General features: G+C 35.3%; 1 protein-coding gene across 1 annotated transcript in view; it reads right to left on the reverse strand.

The window, feature by feature from the left end:
- Positions 1-351: 351 nt before the first annotated feature.
- The window catches only part of IL1RAPL1 (interleukin 1 receptor accessory protein like 1), a gene marked incomplete at both ends in the record, with an annotated part of 1,250,687 nt that continues 1,228,474 nt past the window's right edge, over positions 352-22,564 (reverse strand). Inside the window, 3 exons of the mRNA XM_080909541.1 lie at positions 352-1,070; positions 1,460-1,630; positions 17,883-18,026. Coding sequence (XP_080765667.1) covers positions 352-1,070; positions 1,460-1,630; positions 17,883-18,026 — 1,034 coding nt within the window. The remainder of the gene's footprint in view (positions 1,071-1,459; positions 1,631-17,882; positions 18,027-22,564) is intronic.

The raw sequence follows: 22,564 nt of genomic DNA on the forward strand, positions 1-22,564 counted from the left end.
TAAAATTTAAAAAGAAAATTAAAAACCCATTCTAAAACTAAATTAGTGAAGCAAAAAAAGGAGGGAGTTTCTATCTATACATCAGTCTCTTCTTTAAACAAAATGTAAATTTACAAATCTAATGGCATATAAAACAAAGTCAAAAAATGTAATGGTAAGAGACATGATAAAACAGGAAAACACTGATGCTACAAAGAAATTCCAAAAATATATGTACAAGACCCTGTTTTTCCTCGTGTTCTAGAGATTGTAATGCATGTTTTTAACAGCAGCAGTCGAGGATTGAGTTCCAGGCACTGGACTGCAGATTTCTTTTAAATTCCCAGGAATGGGATGTCCTTGGCTTTTCTGTCACCAAATCACACTGGATATACTGGTCTCCCTTGGCAACAATGGCAGGATGGCACTGTTTGTGTGGGCTTCATCTGGATTCGGCTCCCTGCTCGACTTTGTCTGTGGCCGCTGCCCATTGATGAGTGTCATAGGGATGTTACAGTAGGTATGCTGATTTCCTATGGAGGTAAGTGGCAGGGTGCCCGTAGGAGGTACGTCGTACTCATAGCTTCGATAGTAGTGTTTCTGACGCATTTGTGAATGGTAGGTGTTGTGAAAGGTAGAACGGAGATCTGGATGGGCAGTGGCTAGAGCTGTGGAGGTGGCCGCAGCCATTGAAATGGCAGAGACAGTCTGCAGCTCCCCAAAAGGCCCCTGCTCACTGACATCTAAAGCCTGCTCATGTGTAATGGGCTCTATCCTCTTAAAAGGCATTTCGTACTGTAAACGTTTCCAGAACTTCGAGTTCAACTTGTTGCATTTTGGTCCATGCCATTTAATAACCGTCAGGAGCTTGATGGTATGCTTGAGGGCCTCCACCTCCTGGTAGTTCATAATTCCTCGAAGTTCACTGCATTCAATCAGTATCACTTTGATTTCTCCAGTCACAAGCATGTTTCGAAGTCTCGTTTCTAGCTCAAAGATGCTCCAGCCCCTTCGAACTACATAATTTGGGGTCATGACAATAATCAGCCGCTTACTTTGATCTACACATCTAGCCACATCTTCAATGTATGCTACAAATAAAAAAAGATGGATCAAGATAAGTGAACTGGTAAAAGCTCCAAAAGTCTTTATTAGTTTCAATCACATAGTGAGTAAGAATTGTTTTTTGGGTAACACATTGTGAAGATGAAATAAATAATTAGCATTTTGGATAGAGTTTTGGTCTTCATTCTAGAAATATCAGAGATATTTTTTTCCAGATTGATACAGCTAATTTGATTTAAATAAATATTAAGGATCATAAAATACAATACTTTTTTCTGGCCCATAAAATTTAAATTTTATCAAAAAATGTTTCTTGAGACACTAAAATGCTATGTATGTGACTACACAGACATACCGATTTACAACACACACATACACACACAAATGAAATATACAAGATAAAACATTAACTTACTTCCAGTTGGAATCAAATCTCTATCTGGTATAAACAACTTATATCCATAATGCTTTTCAAGCATATCAGGGAGGATTTCAAGGGCAAACCGTTCTTCTTCTCCAGTCTCTTGATTCCACTGGTCAGGATCCACTTTGGTATATGACAGATAGGCATCATAATCTTTGTTATCTGTCAAAAAATTGCAAAGTAAGTTCTAGAATGGAAGCAATAAAATATTAACAATATCCACATTTACTAAAAATTATTTTCAAACATTCCAATCCTAGAAAACCCAAAAGGAAGGCTGCATTAATTTTTATTATGTGTTCAACAGCCCCAGCAATTCTGAAAATAGCTTGGAGGTACAGTTACCTTCAATTATTTGTGATGAAAATAGTAGGAAAAAAGATTCAATGGCAAGAGTCACAAAGGAGTAAAGGCATGGAGCATACTGCCAGAACTCATAAAATGGTGGGTGGCATTACCAGCAGGTTTAGCTCCTTGTATTACTAACAAACAAACAGACAGCAAACAAATATAATGAAATGCCAATTTTCATAATGTTTTTGACCCAGATAAGAGAAAGTCTTTGACATGTTTAGAAAAATCTACGTGTTTAGATAATAGTATTATTAATGCATATACTGAATTTAACAACCCTGCCTTTGAGTATTTTTATAGAGGGCTACCATCGTTTACTTTCAACTTTGATTTATAAAATGATTAGAAGTATAAAAATGATTAAACATAGCATTAGGACTTAAGAGAGACTGTTTCTTATTCTGCACTTTCAGTCACCAACTACAATTCTGACCACCAGAGAGATTGAAAACAGCCAGTAGAAATTTTTATCATAATCTCAAGTATATCATTAAATTACTCTTTGCCTAGTTTTCAGGGGATTCTGGTTATGCTCTATCACCAGTAAAATGCAAACGAAATAAGAAACTCGACATTTAATCAGTTAAAAAATACAAAAAAAAAAAAAGATTCAACAGGTTTCTCCCTTTTTAGTGACGAATACAGCTATTGTGTTTACTGATTCATAAAAATACTTTACAGTTAAAAGAGAGTCATATTCTATAAAGTTAAGAAATAAGAATATTGGGCTGGAGAGATGGCTCCACAGTTAAGAGCACTGAATGCTCTTCCAGAGGTCCTGAGTTCAATTCTCAGCAACAACAGATTGGCTCACAACCATCTGTAATGGGATCTGGAGACCTCTTCTGGTATGTCTGAAGACAGGGACAGGGTAGTCACATATATAAAATAAATAAATCTTTACAAAAGAAGTAAAATTATTAACTTAAAACAATATTAAGAAGATTTGCTATGCCCAGCCCCAATTAAAAAAAATCACAACATAATCTGTATACTTAAGGTTCAGGAAACAATACAAAAGAGGGAACTAATGTCTCTAAGAGTCAGAAAACCAAGATACCTGATACAAGGTTGTTTCCAATAGTCATTAACAAAGATGTTTTACCTATGAATTCTCAACAAAAAGACTTACACAGTGACTAGAGAAAAACAAAACAAAACACAACAAAAATACAAAAAGAAAAAAAGAAAACCAGGACAATGCTGATGGAAAAATTTCACAAGATAAAATGCTATAGGGAATCAATGGCTGCTAAGAAAGGAATCCTTTTTTTTTTTTTTTTTTTTTTTTTTTCTTTTTTTTTTTTTTCCTGAACATTAATAGGTTATGCAATTTCAAAAGGTTAATCTTAAACATGGGTATATATGAGCAACAGTAAATAAACTGAGTCGTGTGTGTGTGTGTGTGTGTGTGTGTGTGTGTGTGTGTGTGTGTGTGTGTTTAGATAATAAAAAACAAAGCCTTGAATTTGAGAAGGATTGGGAGGCATGAGATTATTTGGAAAGATGAGAGGGACAGCTGGAAAGGATGCTAAAAATTACTCATGCAACAATTCTGAAATAAAACATATTGGAAGCAGTGATGTGGTGATGTATATCCACAGTGTAAGCTATTTAGATGGGTGAAGAAAATCATTCGAGGTCAAGAGTTCAAGACCTACTTAAACATTAAGGCAGTTGTGCTGAAAACTGCATGGTACTGGTACAGAAATAGGCAAGTGGATCAATGGAATAGAATAGAAGATCCAGAAATGAGCCCTCATGTATATGGCCACCTGATTTTTGACAAAGGAGCAGTAAACATTCAATGGAAAAAGGACAGCCTATTCAACAAATGGTGCTGGTCCAACTGGCACTCAACATGCAAAAGAATGAAAATAGACCCGTTCTTATCTCCTTGTACAAAGCTCAAGTGTAAGTGGATTAAAGATCTCCACATTAAACCAGATACACTGGAACTATTAGATGAGAAAGTAGGGAAAACCTTAGAACACATAGGCACAGGAGAAAATTTCCTGAACAAAACAGCAATGGCTCAAGCTCTAAGGTCAAAGATTAACAAATGGGACTTAATGAGATTGCAAAGTTTCTGTAAGGCTAAGGACATCGTCAAGAAAACAAAACGGCAACCAACAGAATGGGAAAAGATCTTTACCAACACCACATCAGATAGAGGCCTAATATCCAAGGTGTACAAGGAACTCAAAAAGCTAGACACCAGAGAATCAAATAACCCTATTAAAAAATGGGGTACAGAGCTAAACAAATCATTTTCAGTTGAGGAACACCGAATGGCCGAGAAACATCTGAGGAAGTGCTCGACATCCTTAGCCATCAGGGAAATGCAAATCAAAACAACCCTAAGATTCCACCTCACACCAGTCAGATTGGCCAAGATCCAAAACTCAGATGACAGCAGATGCTGGCGAGGCTGCGGAGAAATAGGAACACTTCTCCACTGTTGGTGGGGTTGCAAGCTAATACAACCACTCTGGAAATCTGTCTGGCGATACCTCAGAAAATTGGATATAGTACTACCTGAAGACCCAGCTATTCCACTTCTGGGCATATACCCCAGAGACACTTTAATACACAACAAAGATATATGCACCACAATGTTCATAGCGGCTCTATTTATAATAGCCAGAAGCTGGAAGGAACCCAGATGTCCTTCAGAAGACGAATGGATACAAAAATTGTGGTACATATACACAATGGAATACTACTCAGCCACCAGAAACAATGACTTAACCAAATTCTTAAGAAAATGGCTGCATCTAGAGAATATCATCCTGAGTGAGATAACCCAGTCACAAAAGAACAGACATAATATGCAGTCACTGATAGTGGGATGCTAACCCCAGAGGCTTGCACTCCCCCAGAAGCAACTCACAGACTGTATGAAGTACAAGAAATAAAGAAAACAAAAAATATACATATATTCACAAAACAAAAAGACTTTGACTATTTCCATGTTGCGTTTTGTTTTGCATGTACTTTACTCTTATTGCAACTAGTACGTTTTCAATGCATACTGTCAAGCCCTTGAAAAAAATCAAGTACTGACTAAAAAACATATTCACATGGTTTTATGTAAAATTTATTTTAATGTCTGAAAAAACAGTACTGACAAAAATGTATAATTTTAAGCAAAAAATATTTAAAATCTTTACATTTATCTTTGTTTTGCAAAATAAAGTCGTTTAAAACTGTTAAAAAAAAAAACATTAAGGGGTGAGTACTATCTCAGGAAACAAAACCAATCCAAACCAAACTAAAAACCCAACACTAAATATCATTAAATAATCTTCATGAGAGAAAGACGAACTGGAATCTTATCAGAAATAAACCTGTTTAAGGTGCTGACTAATAAGTGCATCCTTCTCTTTAACACACAAGAATATGGGCTTCAGTGCCCTGTAAGAGGATTAAGAAGCTGAGCATCTCAAATTGTGGTTTTCCATAAACACATCTTTAAAAATGTATGTTAACCTCTTTCTTTTCTAGATGGACATGGTATGTTGAATCTTTCTAGTAAAGAGGTATTGATAGTGAGAGCTTTAATATCTATTGAGTAGTTGTCAGATGTTATTGGCAGCTGCCTTTTTTAAAATTACTACCAAATATATTTAAGTAACGTAAATGAAAGTGACAGAGCCCATTATTTACAAAATGGGTTACTAAAATAAAACTGGGGAAGTCGAAGATATATGTTTAGGAATAAGATAACTCAGAAAAATGATAGTTAAAAGTCATCACTAATATAATTTGGGCCACATTTCTCTCAAGTCTCAGGAAATGTTTTACATTCATATGCAACCTCACATTTCTAAGATGTAGTTTTTCATGTTAAAATATTGTAGAACTTTCTAAATAATAAAGGAATTTAGATATATTGAAATTATAAACTTATAATCTTATTATTTTGACTGTTGTGTTTTATTAAATAGCTGCTTAATGTATTTCATGGTTTTTGGTGATCCTTAAAAGTTTAAACCAAGAAGTTTGTACATGCTAGGCAAATTCACTACCTAAATTTAACTTGCTTTTAATTTCAATTCTGCTATGGCAGTCTGTGTAAAATATATTCTCAAATAAAGCAGCTTGAATCAAGCAATTAGACATTTTATAACATTGGCCTAGATTACAAGTTTGCCATTTCATATTTTTCCAGACTGTTTTACGGACACATTCTTAAATATTTAAATGGAACACTAAATTACATAGTTGCTCAGACAGGGCCCTTATGTACACACTGGGCTGGCCTCAGATTTACCATTCTCTTAACTTAGCCTACTGAGTGCTAAGATTACGGGCATATAACATGTAGAAATGATTAAAACATGGTCCTGGTTGCATGGCTTAGAGGTTGAAAGCACTTTCTCTGCAAGTGTGGAGACATGAGTTTGAATTCTCAGAAGTTACATACAATCCAAATACAGTATCAGCAACAACTAAAACCTGAAGCTTCTTCTGGGATGATGGGAAGCTGAGACGAGAGATTCCTAGAAACTTCCAGCACAGCTAGTGTTCATATGCAAGGGAAAAAATAACAATAAAGTTATCCCACCTCAAAGAGAGTAGAAAGAGAGGAACAGCAAATGAGACTCTTTTGACCTCCAAGTGTGTGCATGGCCCATGTGTACCTGAATTTATATTTACATATGCATAAAATATGTAAATTAAAAGGGAAAATACAGTATTTGTGGTGTTTTATGATGACAACAAAAGCAGATGAGCTTAACTTCAATAAATTCTGAGTCATTTGAGATTTTAATTTATGATCTATGAAGAAGCATCTTGGAGGAACTTGTCTAGTATATACATAGCCACAGGTTTGATCCCCAGAAGAGATACAACGTGAGATAACAACAATTTTTGAATCTGTTTGGTAGTAAATGTTTTGTAACTATATAGCAAACTGGTTCTAGAGTCATTCAACACATATTAAAGTTATTAGAAGTCTTATGAGATGTTGTAGTGTAGCTTTTTACTTGGGATACAACATAATCATCATATCCAAAATTTGAGTAGTGATTACTTTGGACAGCTAGTCATGGCAACAAAGCAAGCAAAACAGTACAGAGATATCTAGGTCTACAGAATAGCGATGGAGCTTTTGTTTTCCCGTAATTAGAAGAAGGTAGGGGAGAACCATAGGACACTCACCTAGGGATGTCACTATTATTCCTTCCTGCCCTCACTTCTCACCAGAAGCAGTTGATTTTTGGAGATGCTAGGGTTTTTTTGTTTTTGTTTTTTAATTTGGTTGTTTTTTAAATTTGTTTACATTTATGTTATTATTGCTATTGTTGTTGTTGGTGGTGGTGGTGGTGTGTGTGTGTGTGTGTGTATGTGTATGTATGTCTGCATATCTAAGAACAGAAAGGTTAACAGAAAGTAGGACTCTATGATACAGATTTTATAAGGACATTATCCAAGAAGGAGGGCGACTTTAATGGTGATAGAGTTGTTTGGGGGTCACCTATACTTCTGTGAGAACCCCCAGCCATAATCTTTAAGTAAACCCTCTGAAATTTCATTGATTGACTAAGTTGAATTTGGATGGAATTGATATTACATTTATCTGTCTGCAGTGCTGAGATGTTGGCTGAGTAGATATTTACTCCTATCTCCTTAGAAAGAGTTATTGCAATAAGAGGGTAAGAGGTAGCAGACTAGTAAAAGGAAGAACTGGATGTGGATTAAGAAGGACTAACATACTCTTTAGCAATTTGTGATTTGAACAGGTCATATGCCCAAAATAACATTTTGTTTCCCATTTGGGAATTAAAAAACTGTGTTTGCAATTTTACTAATTACCACTAACAAAAATGGATGGTAACAAAAGGCCAGCTCTATAGATTTTTTAAAATGATATGTAGAGACACAGTTTTTCATTCACAGTGTACATTAGAACAATATTCCTGAATCTCCAAATAAGGAAAGAACTTGTAATTGAATGAGAAAGAAAACTAAAGTATATGTGTGATCTAAGGTTGCATAGATGTCAATTTGTTGTGTATATTCAACAGAGAACAAGTGCTCATTTTTAAAAGATGGGGTAGAGATTTTAAAAGATTGTTCTAACTCATTTGTACAATATTGTTAATAATACAAAGCATTTAATTAGATCTCTGTCTTCATCATCAAAATATGAATTGTTTTAGTTCTTCTAATGTTCATAAAATTTGCATCATTAAGATCATGAGTAACCATCACTTGTATACCCTACAGGCAGAGGGAGAAGGGGGAATAAACACTGCTCTGGAAAAAAAAATAAAGGGTTATAGTTTTTAAATAAATCTGTAAGAGAAATCCCTGGCAAAGGAATGGGAAAATAAAAAAGGCTGACATTTTGATGTTTTCCTTTCTAATTTATTTCAGTATAGACTATGACATTGTGTTGGTATTTAAGTTTTCTTCTGGAGGCACTAGGTGTTTCTTATCATGATGTTGCACTATTTAATTAGAACAAGTGACTATTCTAGAGGCAGCTCCCACAAACCTTTAAAATATTTTTATTTTCGATTAAAAGTATGTATTTCACTAATTAAGTCAAAGGAATTTATAAATCATGCTTAATTGTGAGACTCAGTGGGGTTTTTTAAATCAAATATACAATCTTTGAAATCCATGATATTCAAGCCACATGGATTACTTAACATATTTTGAATATATATACTCCATCCTTCCTTACAAGTATCTATCAGGGTCAATCTCCTTATGGAACTCTAGGCTAAGCTCTTAAGCTCTACCATGGTTTTTTTTTTTTTTTTTTTTTTTTTTTTTTTTTTTTAACCATGGGGGAAAGATGTTTGGATAGCAGAAGTTGGATCTCCACTTTCTATCTCTGAAATGTTGTCATATTTAGTTAAAAATTATTCAAGTTTTTATTTCCCTTGAAGCACATATATACATTCAACACACATTCATTTCCAGGACTTAAACTTTTTAAAATGTTTTTGTTTTCTTTTTGGGAAAGGTGTATCTGTAACTTGTCTGCAACTGACTATGTAGACCAACTGTCCTCAAACTCACAGAGAACTGCCAGCTTCTTCCACCTAAGTGATGGGGCTAAAGATCACCACCACTGTGCTCAGCTTATGTCTATTTTTTAAATTAAATATAACAGAATTTGTACAAAGTTTCATTTTATTGTGGAATAATGATGGTGGGAGAGTAGATAAATTACTCATCTAACATTTCACCTTTACAGACACAAAATCTAGCTAAAATAACCCAAGAGTGTTTCTTAATTACATTACCTTAGGATAATTCTCAACATTTTTCTTCCTCAACCAAGAAGCAACATGTCATCATTCTTCTAACAGAACTGATCATATAAGAGTGGGAATGTTACACACATAATTTTTTTTAAATTAATGAAACTTTATTATGGATTATGCTAAACCACATAAAAGGACATTAAAAACAAATTAAGAGGAAACTTGTATACATTTCTACAGATATAGGAGCATGGAGTCAAATATTTAGTGTAGTATGGAATATGGATATAATCCATTTTCAGGCACCAGGATCTTTTTTTTTTTTTGTTTTGTTTTGTAAATATATGTATATATTTTTTTTTTGTTTTCTTTATTTCTTGGACTTCATACAGTCTGTGAGTTGTTTCTGGGGCAGTACAAGCCTCTGGGGTTAGAATCCCACTATCAGTGACTGCATATTATGTCTGTTCTTTTGTGACTGGGTTATCTCACTCAGGATGATCTTCTCTAGATGCAGCCATTTTCTTAAGAATTTGGTTAAGTCATTGTTTCTGGTGGCTGAGTAGTATTCCATTGTGTATATGTACCACAATTTTTGCATCCATTCATCTTCTGAAGGACATCTGGGTTCCTTCCAGCTTCTGGCTATTAGAAATAGAGCCGCTATGAACATTGTGGTGCATATATCTTTGTTGTGTATTGAAGTGTCTCTGGGGTATATGCCCAGAAGTGGAATAGCTGGGTCTTCAGGTAGTACTATATCCAATTTTCTGAGGTATCGCCAGACAGATTTCCAGAGTGGTTGTATTAGCTTGCAACCCCACCAACAGTGGAGAAGTGTTCCTCTTTCTCCACAGCCTCGCCAGCATCTGCTGTCATCTGAGTTTTGGATCTTGGCCAATCTGACTGGTACACACATAATTTAACCTATCATTTGATAGCAATTATTTTTTGAGTTAGGATGGCAAGACATGCTCTGGTAGGAAAAGTGGAACATTTATATTTTCTGGTGCTTAAGAAAAAGAGGTCACAATTATTTTTTATTTAGAAAGAAAATTATGGATAATGTAAAGAATAATGTAGATGCGTAAACTAGAAAGGCAAGAAGATACTGAAAGAGACTTAGAAAAAGCAGTGGAATTAAGGGAAAATGTTGACTGGCATGAGGTGATATTGACTGGCTTTGATGATAATTTAGGAAATATTATAGCAATTGACATAGACTGAACAAAGAACTGGGGACTAGAAAGAATGATGAAAAACAAGCAGAAGAGAGAAGGAATATAAGAACCAGGTTTGGTATCTAACATCACAGAACTAGTGGACATATAGTAACAAAAGTAATATTAAACCAACAGAACTGTATGCAGGATATTGAGATTTAACAATTATGTGTTCACAAACACAACTGACAATAGTCCAATAAACATGACCTAAAAATCTGGGAGCTATGAAGCTAAAAAAGAAATGAAAAAAGAAAGCAAAAAAGCAGTGGCAATGCTTGAATCCAGGTAAGAAAACATCACAATTTATTTAAAAGTTTGAGTAGCTAGCAGGGTTGGAGGCAATAGGAGAAAGCAAAGCAGGGATATATTATAGAAAAAAAAAATCAATGTACTCCTTCTGTATCTTTGTGATATAGAATTGATAGTAAAAGAGTTAAAATTTTAAGTTAACCCCCACTAACCCTCCCTTGAGGACAAGTATGTCTCAAGGCTAAGAACATAATAACATGTTCTAAGAAATGGCCCAACCGCAGACCATCTGGACTTGATAAGGTCTGGCTCCACAGTTCTGAGAAAAACAAGTACAAAGGTCAGCATGCCCCAAATATGGTGGCCTAGAGTTGAACCGTGTCCAAAACAGGCAGAGTGAGCCAATTTGAATGAACCAATGAAAATTGCTATGTGCCTGTTGCTAACTGCTTATGTGATTTTCCCTATAAATACTTCTCCCTATTTGAATTCAGGGTTGACTCCTCTATCTCCTGCATGAGATATGTGTTGTTTCCAGAGATCTGGGATAAACCTCTTGCCTGATTGCATCAAGATAGGCTCTCCATTAGTTCTTTGGTTCGACTTTCCTAGTACTTGAGTGAGGGGTTTCCATAATTAGGGGGTCTTTTAATAGAATCAGGGAATACTGTAATGACTTGAAAAAAAAAAAAAAACTGGCTGAATGAGTTCTCAATATTAAGTTCTCTAATTCTTCATTTGTTACACTGGATAAAATTTTGAAATGGGAATCACTTGGCCTTAGGTTAAAATTCTTTCAAGTTGTATGTTTCAAAGTAAAAATAAAATAATAAACCTTCAAAAAGATTAGTAAAACTATTTTTCCTCCAATTATTGTGATGAAACTTGGTGCCTGATGTGTGCTTGACATGTGTTATACCCCTGAGCTATGTACCATTCATGCAACAGCTACACTTTATTTCTACATTCTTCTTTATACTCTTTACTTATTGTTGCTTTCAACAGTATTTTAAGTTCCTTTTTAGAATTAATATTCTGATAAATGTCTAAGGATTAAGAAAGAAAACCAAAAGAAATTGGTTCACCTTTGATTATGAAATTAAACATCTTTAACAGTCAAAAACTTCTGCAAGGCCAGATATTTCTGTTATGAATCATTTCCTTTGGAAGAGCTAAATGACAGTGGGGAGCTAGGAATCTAATATTTTCCAAAATGTTTTCTACCTTATGTGGGCAAGAAAGGCAATGCTGGGGTAAGAGTAAATTGAGTTTAGTAGAAGCCCTGAGAATAATTATGCAAGTAATCATGAAATGGTAGGTGCTTTCTTAACTCTGGGACTGTGAACCCACTCTGCCTGGATGCACCCCAATGAGACACCTGTACAAAGCTCTAGATATGCCCCACATCCCGCCTCCACAGGAGAAGGTGTTGTAGACTCTAGCCAGATCAGATACTCCCTAAGTCCCTCCCCTGCACACACATACCCTGCACACACAGGTAGCACTAGAAAAACAACTATGGCCAATCTCAGAGGCAAAGGAATAGGAAGCTGGTGATTGGAACCCTGGCTGTTTTAAAAGGACAGAACAAAGGAGAGAAGAGTGTGAAAATAAAGTCTTCTTCTTGGTCCAGGTTTCTTTGTTCCTACAGGGGCCTAGGAGAATTCTGCTCAAGTGATTTTGCAGGGTCTGCATTGATTTTGCAAGCCAGGCCGGATTAACATGTCCTGCCCAAAGGGCTCTTTAATCTCAGTGTCCTGCTGAGCATTGACTCACCAGAGTTCACAGGCGCCCCACTGGGATTTGTTTCCACACTTCCCAGCTTGAACTCATGCATGCTAGGCAGAAAGCATAAGAAGCTGCCTTCCTTTGGATAGGATATGTAAAACTGCATTCCTTCAGACAGGCTGATTGGGACTAAATTGAGTGTAACACCTTTACATCAGGAATAATTTAAGAAATGAAGGAATATCTCGAAGATTAGGCAATTGTATGGGTTTCTGAGAAGAGGATGGGCATCAGGGTTACTGTGCTCAAGGATGATAGATAGAAGCACCTGTTTTTTGAAGCAGAATCTGTAAGAGTAAGAATTTATGTCTCTTTTAATTCTCAATAAGACACCATGGTAGTGGTTGGAAATCAGGGTGGGTTCTCTGTAAGAGCAGCCAGTAGTCTAGACTACAGAGTCATCTCTCCAGCACCAAACTTGTTACATTTTTAATATTATTAAAAAATTTGTCTTATAAAATAGTGTTTCTAGAAGTTGTACAAGTTAGGTCCATTGTGGTAAGGTTGATTACTTAAGAATGGATTCTTTGTCACTGTCTCAGCAGAAGCATGTCTGTTTTAATTCCAGGACAATCACTGCACTTACAGAATGAACTTCTCATAAAGTCATTTCAATGTTCTCTCCCTTAGCAGTTCTTGCTTTCCTTTTCTCTTTAGCAATATTATGCATACATTAATCTTACCCAGATGATAATTGAGTTTATTACCATGGCTTACTTTAAGCTTATTGAATTCACAGGAGCATCTCAAAGAAAGCCCCAACACTTATATACCTGATTATGCTCAAGATAGACTGAAGGATAGGATTTATCAAATCCTATGGCACTTAAAAACTAAATTAGCTTTCTGAAGAAAAATTTAGCTTGTTAAAATATTGTTTGTTACTGTTTCTCTGCTTTATCCTCTTACCTAAAACAATACCAAAATGGAGGACACAGATAGCTTCAGAATAGCAATGAAATACATAAGGTTTATACAAGTAACCCACTCAAGTGTGTATAGGTAGCAAGGTTCCTCAAAATAAGTTTCAAATATCAGATTTCAACTGATTATGGTTCTGCTTTTTTAAAAATTAAATTCTGTCATTTCCATATTTCTAAATACAGAAAATGACAGATAAAGCCTGTACTGAAAATTGATTGCTTGGTTAAAATCATTCATATCATTCAGAACAAAATAAAGATAATGAAGGTAAGATTATTGGAAAGTGTGAAATTGTTTACATAAACTGCTTTTCAAAATATTATCTATTTCTAGTTGCACTAATAATCTGCACATGTATGGAGATTATGATGAGTATATTAAATTTTACTGAAGATGGCTCAGAGCCGCATGAAGATCAGGCACACTGCCATCAGGACTCGAGGCCTGCCCACATGGAACTTTGGACCCAGAGGAGTTGTAGGATCACTCACTCTCCCTACTAAGCCCATTGGTGAACCCACATTGTCTCTGCTCTGATTATCTGGGGAGAGGCCTCTGGGAACCCTCAGGGATTAGGGATCTCAGAGCAGTCTGGGATCAGACTTGTCTTGCCTCCACCTGAGCCCAGAGACACAGGCAGAATAGACACAATGCCATCAGGACTTACAGCCTATCCCCAGAGAATTGAGCACCAAAGGAGAAGCAGGAACTCTCTTCTGAATGAGCCCATGGTAAGCCCACACTCTATCTCCACTGATTATCTGGGGAGAGGCCTCCAGGAACTTCTAGGGGACAGGTATCACATTACTGCCTGAGTCAGTGCTCTTCACATCTTCATCTGCACCTAAAGCTAGAGCCTTCCCTATCTCCATCAGAACTAACAGCCTGCCTATAGAGAGGTGAAAGCATAGAACAAATCTTCCTCTGGTTGCATAGGAAGAATACACTCCTTTTAGAGACAATGAGAAAAACTAACATCAAAGATAATAAGATGGCAAGAGGCAAGCATAAGAATCTAAGCAAAAGATATCAAGACAATCTGGCAACATTAGAACACAACTCTTCCACCACAGCAAGCAATGTATATCTAACACAGTAGAAAAACAAGATTTGGACTTAAAATCATACCTCATGCTGATAATAGAGGGCCTCAAGAAGTGCATAAATAACCCTCTTAAAGAAATACAGGAGAACATAGAAAACAAGTACAAGCCCTTAGAGAAACACAGGAAAACACAGGCAAACAGATGAAGGATTTGAACAGAAATATCCAGGATCTAAAAACATAAATGCAAACAATAAAGAAAACACAAAGAGATGCAACCCTGGAGATAGAAAACATAAGAAAGAGGTCAGGAGGTACAGATGCAAGCATCACCAACATAATACAAGAGATGGAAGAGAGAATTTCAGGGGCAGAAGATAGCATACAAAGCATTGATACAACAGTCAGAAAAAATGTAAAAATTAAAAAGCTCCTAACCCAAAACATCCAGGAAATTTAGGACACAATGAGAAGGTCAAATCTAAGGATAATAGGTGTAGAAGATAGTGAAGACTCCCAACTGAAAGACCCAGTAAATATCTTAAACAAAATTACAGAAGAAAACTTCCCTAACCTAAAGAAAGAGATAACCATGAACATACAAGAAGTCTACAGAACTCCAAATAGATTGGACGAGAAAAGAAATTTCTCCTGACACATAATAGTTAAAACACCAAATGTTCAAAACAAAGAAAGAATACTAAAACAGTAAGGGAAAAAAGACAGGTAACATATGAAGACAGACTAATCAGAATTACACCAGACTTCTCAACAGAAACCAGAAAATCTAGAAGATCCTGGGCAGAAGTCTTACAGACCCTTAGAGAACATAAATGTCAGCCCAGGTTACAATATCCAGCACAACTCTCAGTTACTATAGACGGAGAAACCAAGATATTACACGACATGACCAAATTTATACAATATTGTCAACAAATCCAGCTCTACAAAGGATAATTGATGAAAAACTCTAACACCAGGAGGGAAACTAAACCCTAGGAAAAGCAAGATATTAATCCTCTTACAACAAAACCCAAGGAAGAAAGGTACACAAACATAATTCTACCTCTAACAACAAAAGTAACAGGAAACAACAATCATTATTCCTTATTATCTCTTAACATCAATGGGAACAATTCTCTAATAAAAAGACATAGACTATCATACTGGATACATAAAAAGGACCCAGCATTTTGCTGCATACAGGAAACTCATCTTAACAACAAAGACAGGCACTACCTCAGAGTGAAAAGTTAGGAAAAAGCCTTCCAAGCATATGGTCCCAAGAAAGAAGCCGGAGTAGCAATCCTAATATCGAATATAATAGATTTTCAACCAAAAGTGAACAAAAAGATAAGGAAGGATATTTTTTACTGATCAATGGAAAAATCTATCAAGATGAACTCTCAATACTAAACTTTTATGCTACAAATACAAGAGCACCCACATTCATAAAAAAATCTCCACTAATGCTCAAAACATACATTGCACCAAAAACAATAATAGTGGGAGACATAAACACCCTGCTCTCATGGACAAACCATAGAAGCAGAAACTGAACAGAGTCATAGTGAAACTAATAGAAGTTACGAAGCAAGTGGATTTAACAGTCCTCTATAAACTATTTCAGACTAAACCAAAAGAACATACTTTGTTCTCACCACCTCATGGCACCTTCTTCAAAATTAAGCATATATTCAGTCACAAATCAGTTCTGAACAGATTGATACAAGAACATTGAAATAATCCCATGTACCTTATCAGATCATCATAGACTAAGGGTGGCCTTGAATAGCAACACAAACAGCCCATATAGACATGGAAACAGAACCATGTTCTACTCTTTGTCAAAGAAGAAATAAATACAGAAATCAAATACTTTTTAGAATTTAATGAAAATGAGGGCACAACATACCCAAAATTATGGAACATAATGAAAGTAGTGCTAAGAGAAAAACTTACAGCTCTGACTGTCTCCAAAAAGAAGCTGGAGAGAGCATACACTCACAACTTGATAATATATCTGAAAGCTCTAGAACAAATAGAAGCAGATACACCCCAGAGGAATAGATGGCAGGAAGTAATAAAACTCAGAGCAGAAATCAGCCAAATAGAAATATAAAGAACTATAGCGAGATAACTATTGGACAGAGGTCAGGGACCCTTATGGAAGAGTTAGGGCAGGGACTAAAGGAACTGAATGGGAAGAGAACTCCATAAGACCAACAGTGTCAACTAACCCGGACCCCTCTAAGATTTCAGAGACTAAGCCACTAACTAAAGAGCATACATGAGCTTCTCTGTGGTTCCAGCTAAGTATGTGCGGAAATATGCCTTGTCTGGCCTTAGTGAGAGAGGATGAGGATGTGCCTAATTCTGTAGACTTGATGCCCCAGGAAAGAGGGATGCTGGGGGACAGTAGAGGGAGTATGTGGGTGAGGGAAGGGCTGGGTTGGGGAGTACCTTCTCAGAGCCAAAGGGCAGGAGAAATGGGGTAAAAACTTCTGGGAGGGGGGAGCAGGAAGGAGGACAACATTTGGAATGTAAATAAGTAAAATAATTTAATAATAACAAAGCAAACTCCACAAAACAATAATGTTTCTGCAGTCCTTTAACTTAGTGGCAACAAGAGAAGGGTAAATGTAGATGATATTTGTCAATACTAATAAACCACTCCTTTTTACAAGTTTAACAACTGAAATCTCTGCTTATGGACCAATGGAAATAGGGACAAAGTTTCATTTACCTTTGAACTATTTAATCTTTGACAAACTGACAAAGATACATGTTTACCAACAGAATTGAGAAACCACAATAATCTGCATTACTCTTGTCACATTTCAAGTGCTATATATTTTGCAAGTTTAACTTATATTTTCCAAGTGACCCTAAAGGAACACAAAATACCTTGAAGTTCACTAATGGATGGTGTTGGCAGCTCAATTTTATGAACCTTAGATTCTTTTTAGAATGTACATATATTCCTGGATGGCTTGAGGCAAATGATAATTACTGTTTCTATAAAGACAGTTTACTTGTTCTATACAAGCAAAGGTGTTAGATGAGTTATTTTAAAAACCAATAAAAACAATGTGGATTTGTACTTTCTCTGTTGGTTTACATTGGAATGACAGACAGGAACCTAGCATCTAAAAACAGAGAGATGGGCTAGACTGAAGAACCTCTTGGAATAATGCTAAAATAGTCAGTACAGGTTAATAAAACAGCTATCAGTCTAAACAAGAACAAATTGAAATTCACCTCAAACTGCTCGACTAGGGAGGACAATTAAAAAAGACTCACCTTACCTATAGAAAAGTGAAGCTGGTCTTTCAGTGCTCATTGCAAAGTGAAAGAAAAGAAACATGCCAATAGCATTGCAATCAGTGTCTATAATTTGGAGTGTTGTTTGGAATACAAGTCTAAAAAGGGTAGGTATAACTTGCTAAGGAATCTACCTATTGCTTCTAAATCACCACACATATTTCCATACTAAAATGATCTTACAAGTGTGCACATAATGTTTCTTTTGCTGGACTAAAAGTAGGACACAAATAAGTATATTCAGAAGCAACAATAATGCAGGGCAGTCATCCTACCTCCATCCAGTTCCTCAGCTCCAAAATGATTCCTGTAGAAGAGCATGATTTCTATCTTGTAACATTTATATATGGTCACTGAACAGACAAGCAGCAAGAGAATAGCGCCAAGTCCTCCAGCAAGTTCAATCGTGTACATCAACTCTAGGGGAAGAAAGCAATTGAGAATTACACAATAACCACATATTAAAAGCAGAACTATTTTGTTTCATAATTTTGGAAGTAACTTTAGATATATTAAAACAATTTCATCCCACTTTTATGTGACAATTTTTTTTTTTTTTTTTTGACATTTGGTCTCACTATGTATCCAAGGCTGGCCTTGAACTTGTCATCAATCTGCCTCAGCCTTTAAAGTTCTGGGTTCATTGGAATTCACAAACATATTCATTCTGTGTGAGGCTTTAAACCAGCTTTATCTTTGAATTCTGTTTCCTAGGTGATTAGTTAAGGTGATATGTGACAATGTTGCTTAGTAACACTGCTTTGGTAAAAAATGAAAGTGGTTAATATATTGCTTCTGAACTAAAGATATTGTAAATGTCTCATTTTAAACTATAATATTGGATTTGCCTCAATGCAGTAACTTTTACATTCACACATATCCCATGAGAAGGTCCTGTGAACTATGCTTTTAGAACTGAATAAAAAAAGACAATTTTTTAAGACAGGGTGCTTCATGATCGTCTGCATATGCTTTTTGATCATTTTTCCCTGAGCTGTTTCCTATGAATTGGGTTCAAGGTAAAATAATGGAGCTAAATAGCACAGTTCCTAGAGGGCATGTCCACTGTTGAACTACCCACCAAATCTGTCTGTCCTCCACTGTTGAACTACCCACCGAATCTGTCTGTTCTCTTCTGCAAAAAGACATGAGTTTTGATGAATATTTCTCTGAAGAATAGTGTCCCTGTTTATTAACATAATCTTAAATGCTGAGCATTTAAGTAGATTTAAAATCTAGGTCTCCAAGTGGATATCACAATAAAAGGTGTTGTAAACTTTTATTAAGGTACTACCTCTTTTCTTTACTTTCCCTTATTTTATTCCAAGTAGGTTACTATAAAGATGTCTAAACGAGGAATTTTCTTGACATTTGCTGAATACAAGCACTCCTTTAACATACAGAATGCTGATAGATTAACAAAAAGGATTGGACAAAAAATTGGGGCAAAATAGTCATTTACATTTTCTCCTTTAGAGCTTATGAAGATTGTAAGGATAGTGAGGTTGCTGGTATGTAAACGCATATACTGAAACTCACCATGTCTAAGTGCCTGTGTGTGCATGCTGTCATTGATCATCATCATCTAAATGTTCTTACTGATAGGATGCTGTTGTTCCCTGAAGGTTAGCTGAAAAGTAGTATTTAATTCATTAAGGGGTTGTGTGTGTGTGTAGTAGTTTACTCCTTCTGTCCTGAAAGGAAGCTTATCAACATAGAGAATGCTAAAGAAGCAACAAGGTGTTTCAGAGAAGTAGAACATTCCCTCATCAAGCTCAGGAAGGAAACAACTTCAACCAGAATTGCTAGATGTCTCCTGACCGAATTAGTAAAGACTGCTGAGAATTACTCTAAGACAAGACAGGCCGCAAAGACTTCGAGACCAGATCAGCTACCTGGAAGAAGTAGAAAGCAGGCAATGTAACTGGATGAGATTTACTCACTGGGAAAGGACACTCTCTAGTCTGTTGTGCTGCCTGCAGGCTGTGGAGTGTGCTTCAGGTTTCCAGCTATTATTACCCATGCCAGAGTGGGCTTTGCTTCGGCTGCTGTCATTTGAGGCTTTTCTGCCAATGACTACAATAAAACACTAATAAAATTTATTGGTTCACCAAATTGGTCTTTGGTGGTATTCTTACTTTGGTCTATACTCAGTTCCCTACCTGAAGTGAACAGATCATTGTTCATATCTCCTAAAGAATAGTCTCACAGAACATGCAGTCATTTACTTAAAACATGAAACTAATGTTGTTTCAGATTCTGTAGTTGGAAAACTGAAGGAATTTGTTTGTACAATTTACAACACAACCAATAAAAGCTTAGTTAAAAACAATAAAATAATTTATGTCTTGCAACAATATCTACTATTAGGTGAAAAGTTCACTCCTAAATTTTCATAAATGGGATAAAATAATGATGGGAAAGAGTTACTGCAAAGAAAATTATTCAGAAAATGTGGTCCTCATTTTTGCACAAGAACATTTGTGTGTGTGTGTTTATATGTGATAAAAGCTTTCCTCTAAAAATTAATAAATATTCTCAGTCATATTTCTCATTATCTAGTTATTTATTACTAATATAACTGTTTAATTAAGTAAATAAATATAACTACTATTTAAGCAAGGATATTTTTTATACTTAGTAAAATTAAATGAAAGGTTGAAGATTTTATTTAACAAGATCTAACTATAACATTAAGATAGAAAAAGGTAAAATAAGAAATTAAATATTTCTCAGTCAAAGAAAATTAACATGAAATATAAAATAATGGAAAAGGATTACACAAGCTTTATCTGTTAAACACTGTAAGGAACCATACAATAGAAAACTAGAAAGATGCAAGAAACAAAACGCAAAATGTTGTTCATAATAGTATATCACTCTTACTGTATGAACATAAAGAATAAGTGAGTAAATAATACAGTGGAACACTTTGGGTATTGTTCTCTCAGAATACATATTGAATTCCACTATGCAGAGAAACCTGAATGAAAGTACAACTTATGCCCTTAGGAGGGTTCAGATACCAAAACATATTGATTTAAAATGCACTGGATATTATGGGAGAGATAATACTTTGCATTAGGACCACTTTTGTGGTACCAAACACAGGACCTCATGCTAGGGGAGGTATCAACTACTGTAGCACATATATCACCTACATTGTGGCTTTTTTTCAGGTTCTGTTTTTTATTTATACTTTGTTCTGGCTTGTTTTTGGTTAACTAGACAACACAAACTAATGTCACCTGAGAGGAGAGAACCTCAATTGAGAAATTCCCTTCCTAAGATCTGGGTGTAGGCAAACCCAAAGGTGATATTTTAAATTAGTGATTGATGTGAAAGGTCTAACATACTTTCAGGTGGGTGGTCTTGGATACTATATGAAAGCAGAATGAGCAAATGATAAGAAGAAAACCAGTAAGCAACACTTCTGCACAGCCTCTGCATCAGTACCTGACTCCAGATTTCTGCCTTGATTGAGTTCCTGCTCTGATTTCCCTCTATAAACTGTGATTCCGGTGTTTTATCACAGCAATAGATACCCTAAAGTATGACATATGTATAATTGACAAAAATAAAATTTCTTGCATAGGGAAAAATGAAATTTGGTCAAACATAATTACCATGATTAAACATTGATTATGAAAGAACATAATTGTGCTATTATATTGGGATAGTTTTCTCATAAAGTAAAAAAAAAAAAGTCAATGTCAATAACACTTGTACTCCTACATAGTTTTCCAGTATATACAAACAAATACCTTCAAGAAGGCTGGTGCACAAATATTTGGAGTAGTTTTATCTATAACAATGACTGGAAACAACCCAAACCCCTTTAACAGGAGATGCTGGATAAACTAGTGTCTGCCCATAAATAGATTCTACCCAGCAACTAAAAGAAGAAACTAAAGGTACACACTATTTAAAAACTGTAGGTTTACAGTCAATGAAGGAAACCAAATGCAAAGTAACATTTACCATGTGATTCTACAAAAATACAAGAACAGCCTACTACAGTAAATTAATATAACCCAGAAACTGTTTATTTTTTATGGGATAAGTGAAAGAAAAATTTATTGGAAAGGGGAAAGGGGAAAATTTACAGAGTAAAGAAATATATTTTATCTTGTCTTGGGGATAGATACACAAGTATAGGTATTTGTTAAAATGCATTGATATGATCACTTGAGCTCTATGAATTTTATCTTATGTCAATCATAATTCAATTTTTCAAAATTGTGATTGCTTCTGAAAAGCTGTTAAAAGTTCTGACCCAAGGCCTGTGTTAGGAGATGCAGAGATGCTCTAAGGAAATATTGGGGAAAGAAGAGCTGTGCTGCTGTGGATAGCTAGCCAAGCAGGGAATAATTTTTCTATAGTATTTTCAAGTCCACACTTTGGAGCTGGAGACATAGGTACAACATTGTAACATGGTATGAGTACCATACATAGTCAAATAGGTTTAGTGACAATAAAAATGGCACCTGAACCACATTCTTACTAATATAATAAAAAATAACCTATTTTTAAGATGGTATTCATAATCTAGGTTTTTGCATATGTTTAAACTGATATTTATTTCTTGGTTCTTTTTAAATTGTTATTTCTTTTATTATTGAGGTTATAATATAATTACATTTGTCTCTTCCCTTTCCTCCCTACAAACTATCCAATATGTCCCTTCTTGTTTTCATTCAAGTTTACAGACACTCTTTTTCAGAAATTCAATATGAATACATTATAGGAAAAGTTGTACTTAAGTAAGTTATTTTATTTTTAGAGAACATATAAATTACAAAAGTCAAGACCCATCAAAATTGTACTGTATATATTAAATATTCAATATATTTAGATAATCGACAGTATTATCTGAAAAGTATTTTAAAAAGAAAGAATATGGTTGATATAATTGTGAAATTGAGAAATGATTATTTGTCATGTGAACAGTGTTAAG

This window comes from Micromys minutus (assembly GCF_963924665.1).
Source record: "Micromys minutus genome assembly, chromosome: X".
Lineage (NCBI taxonomy): Eukaryota > Metazoa > Chordata > Mammalia > Rodentia > Muridae > Micromys > Micromys minutus.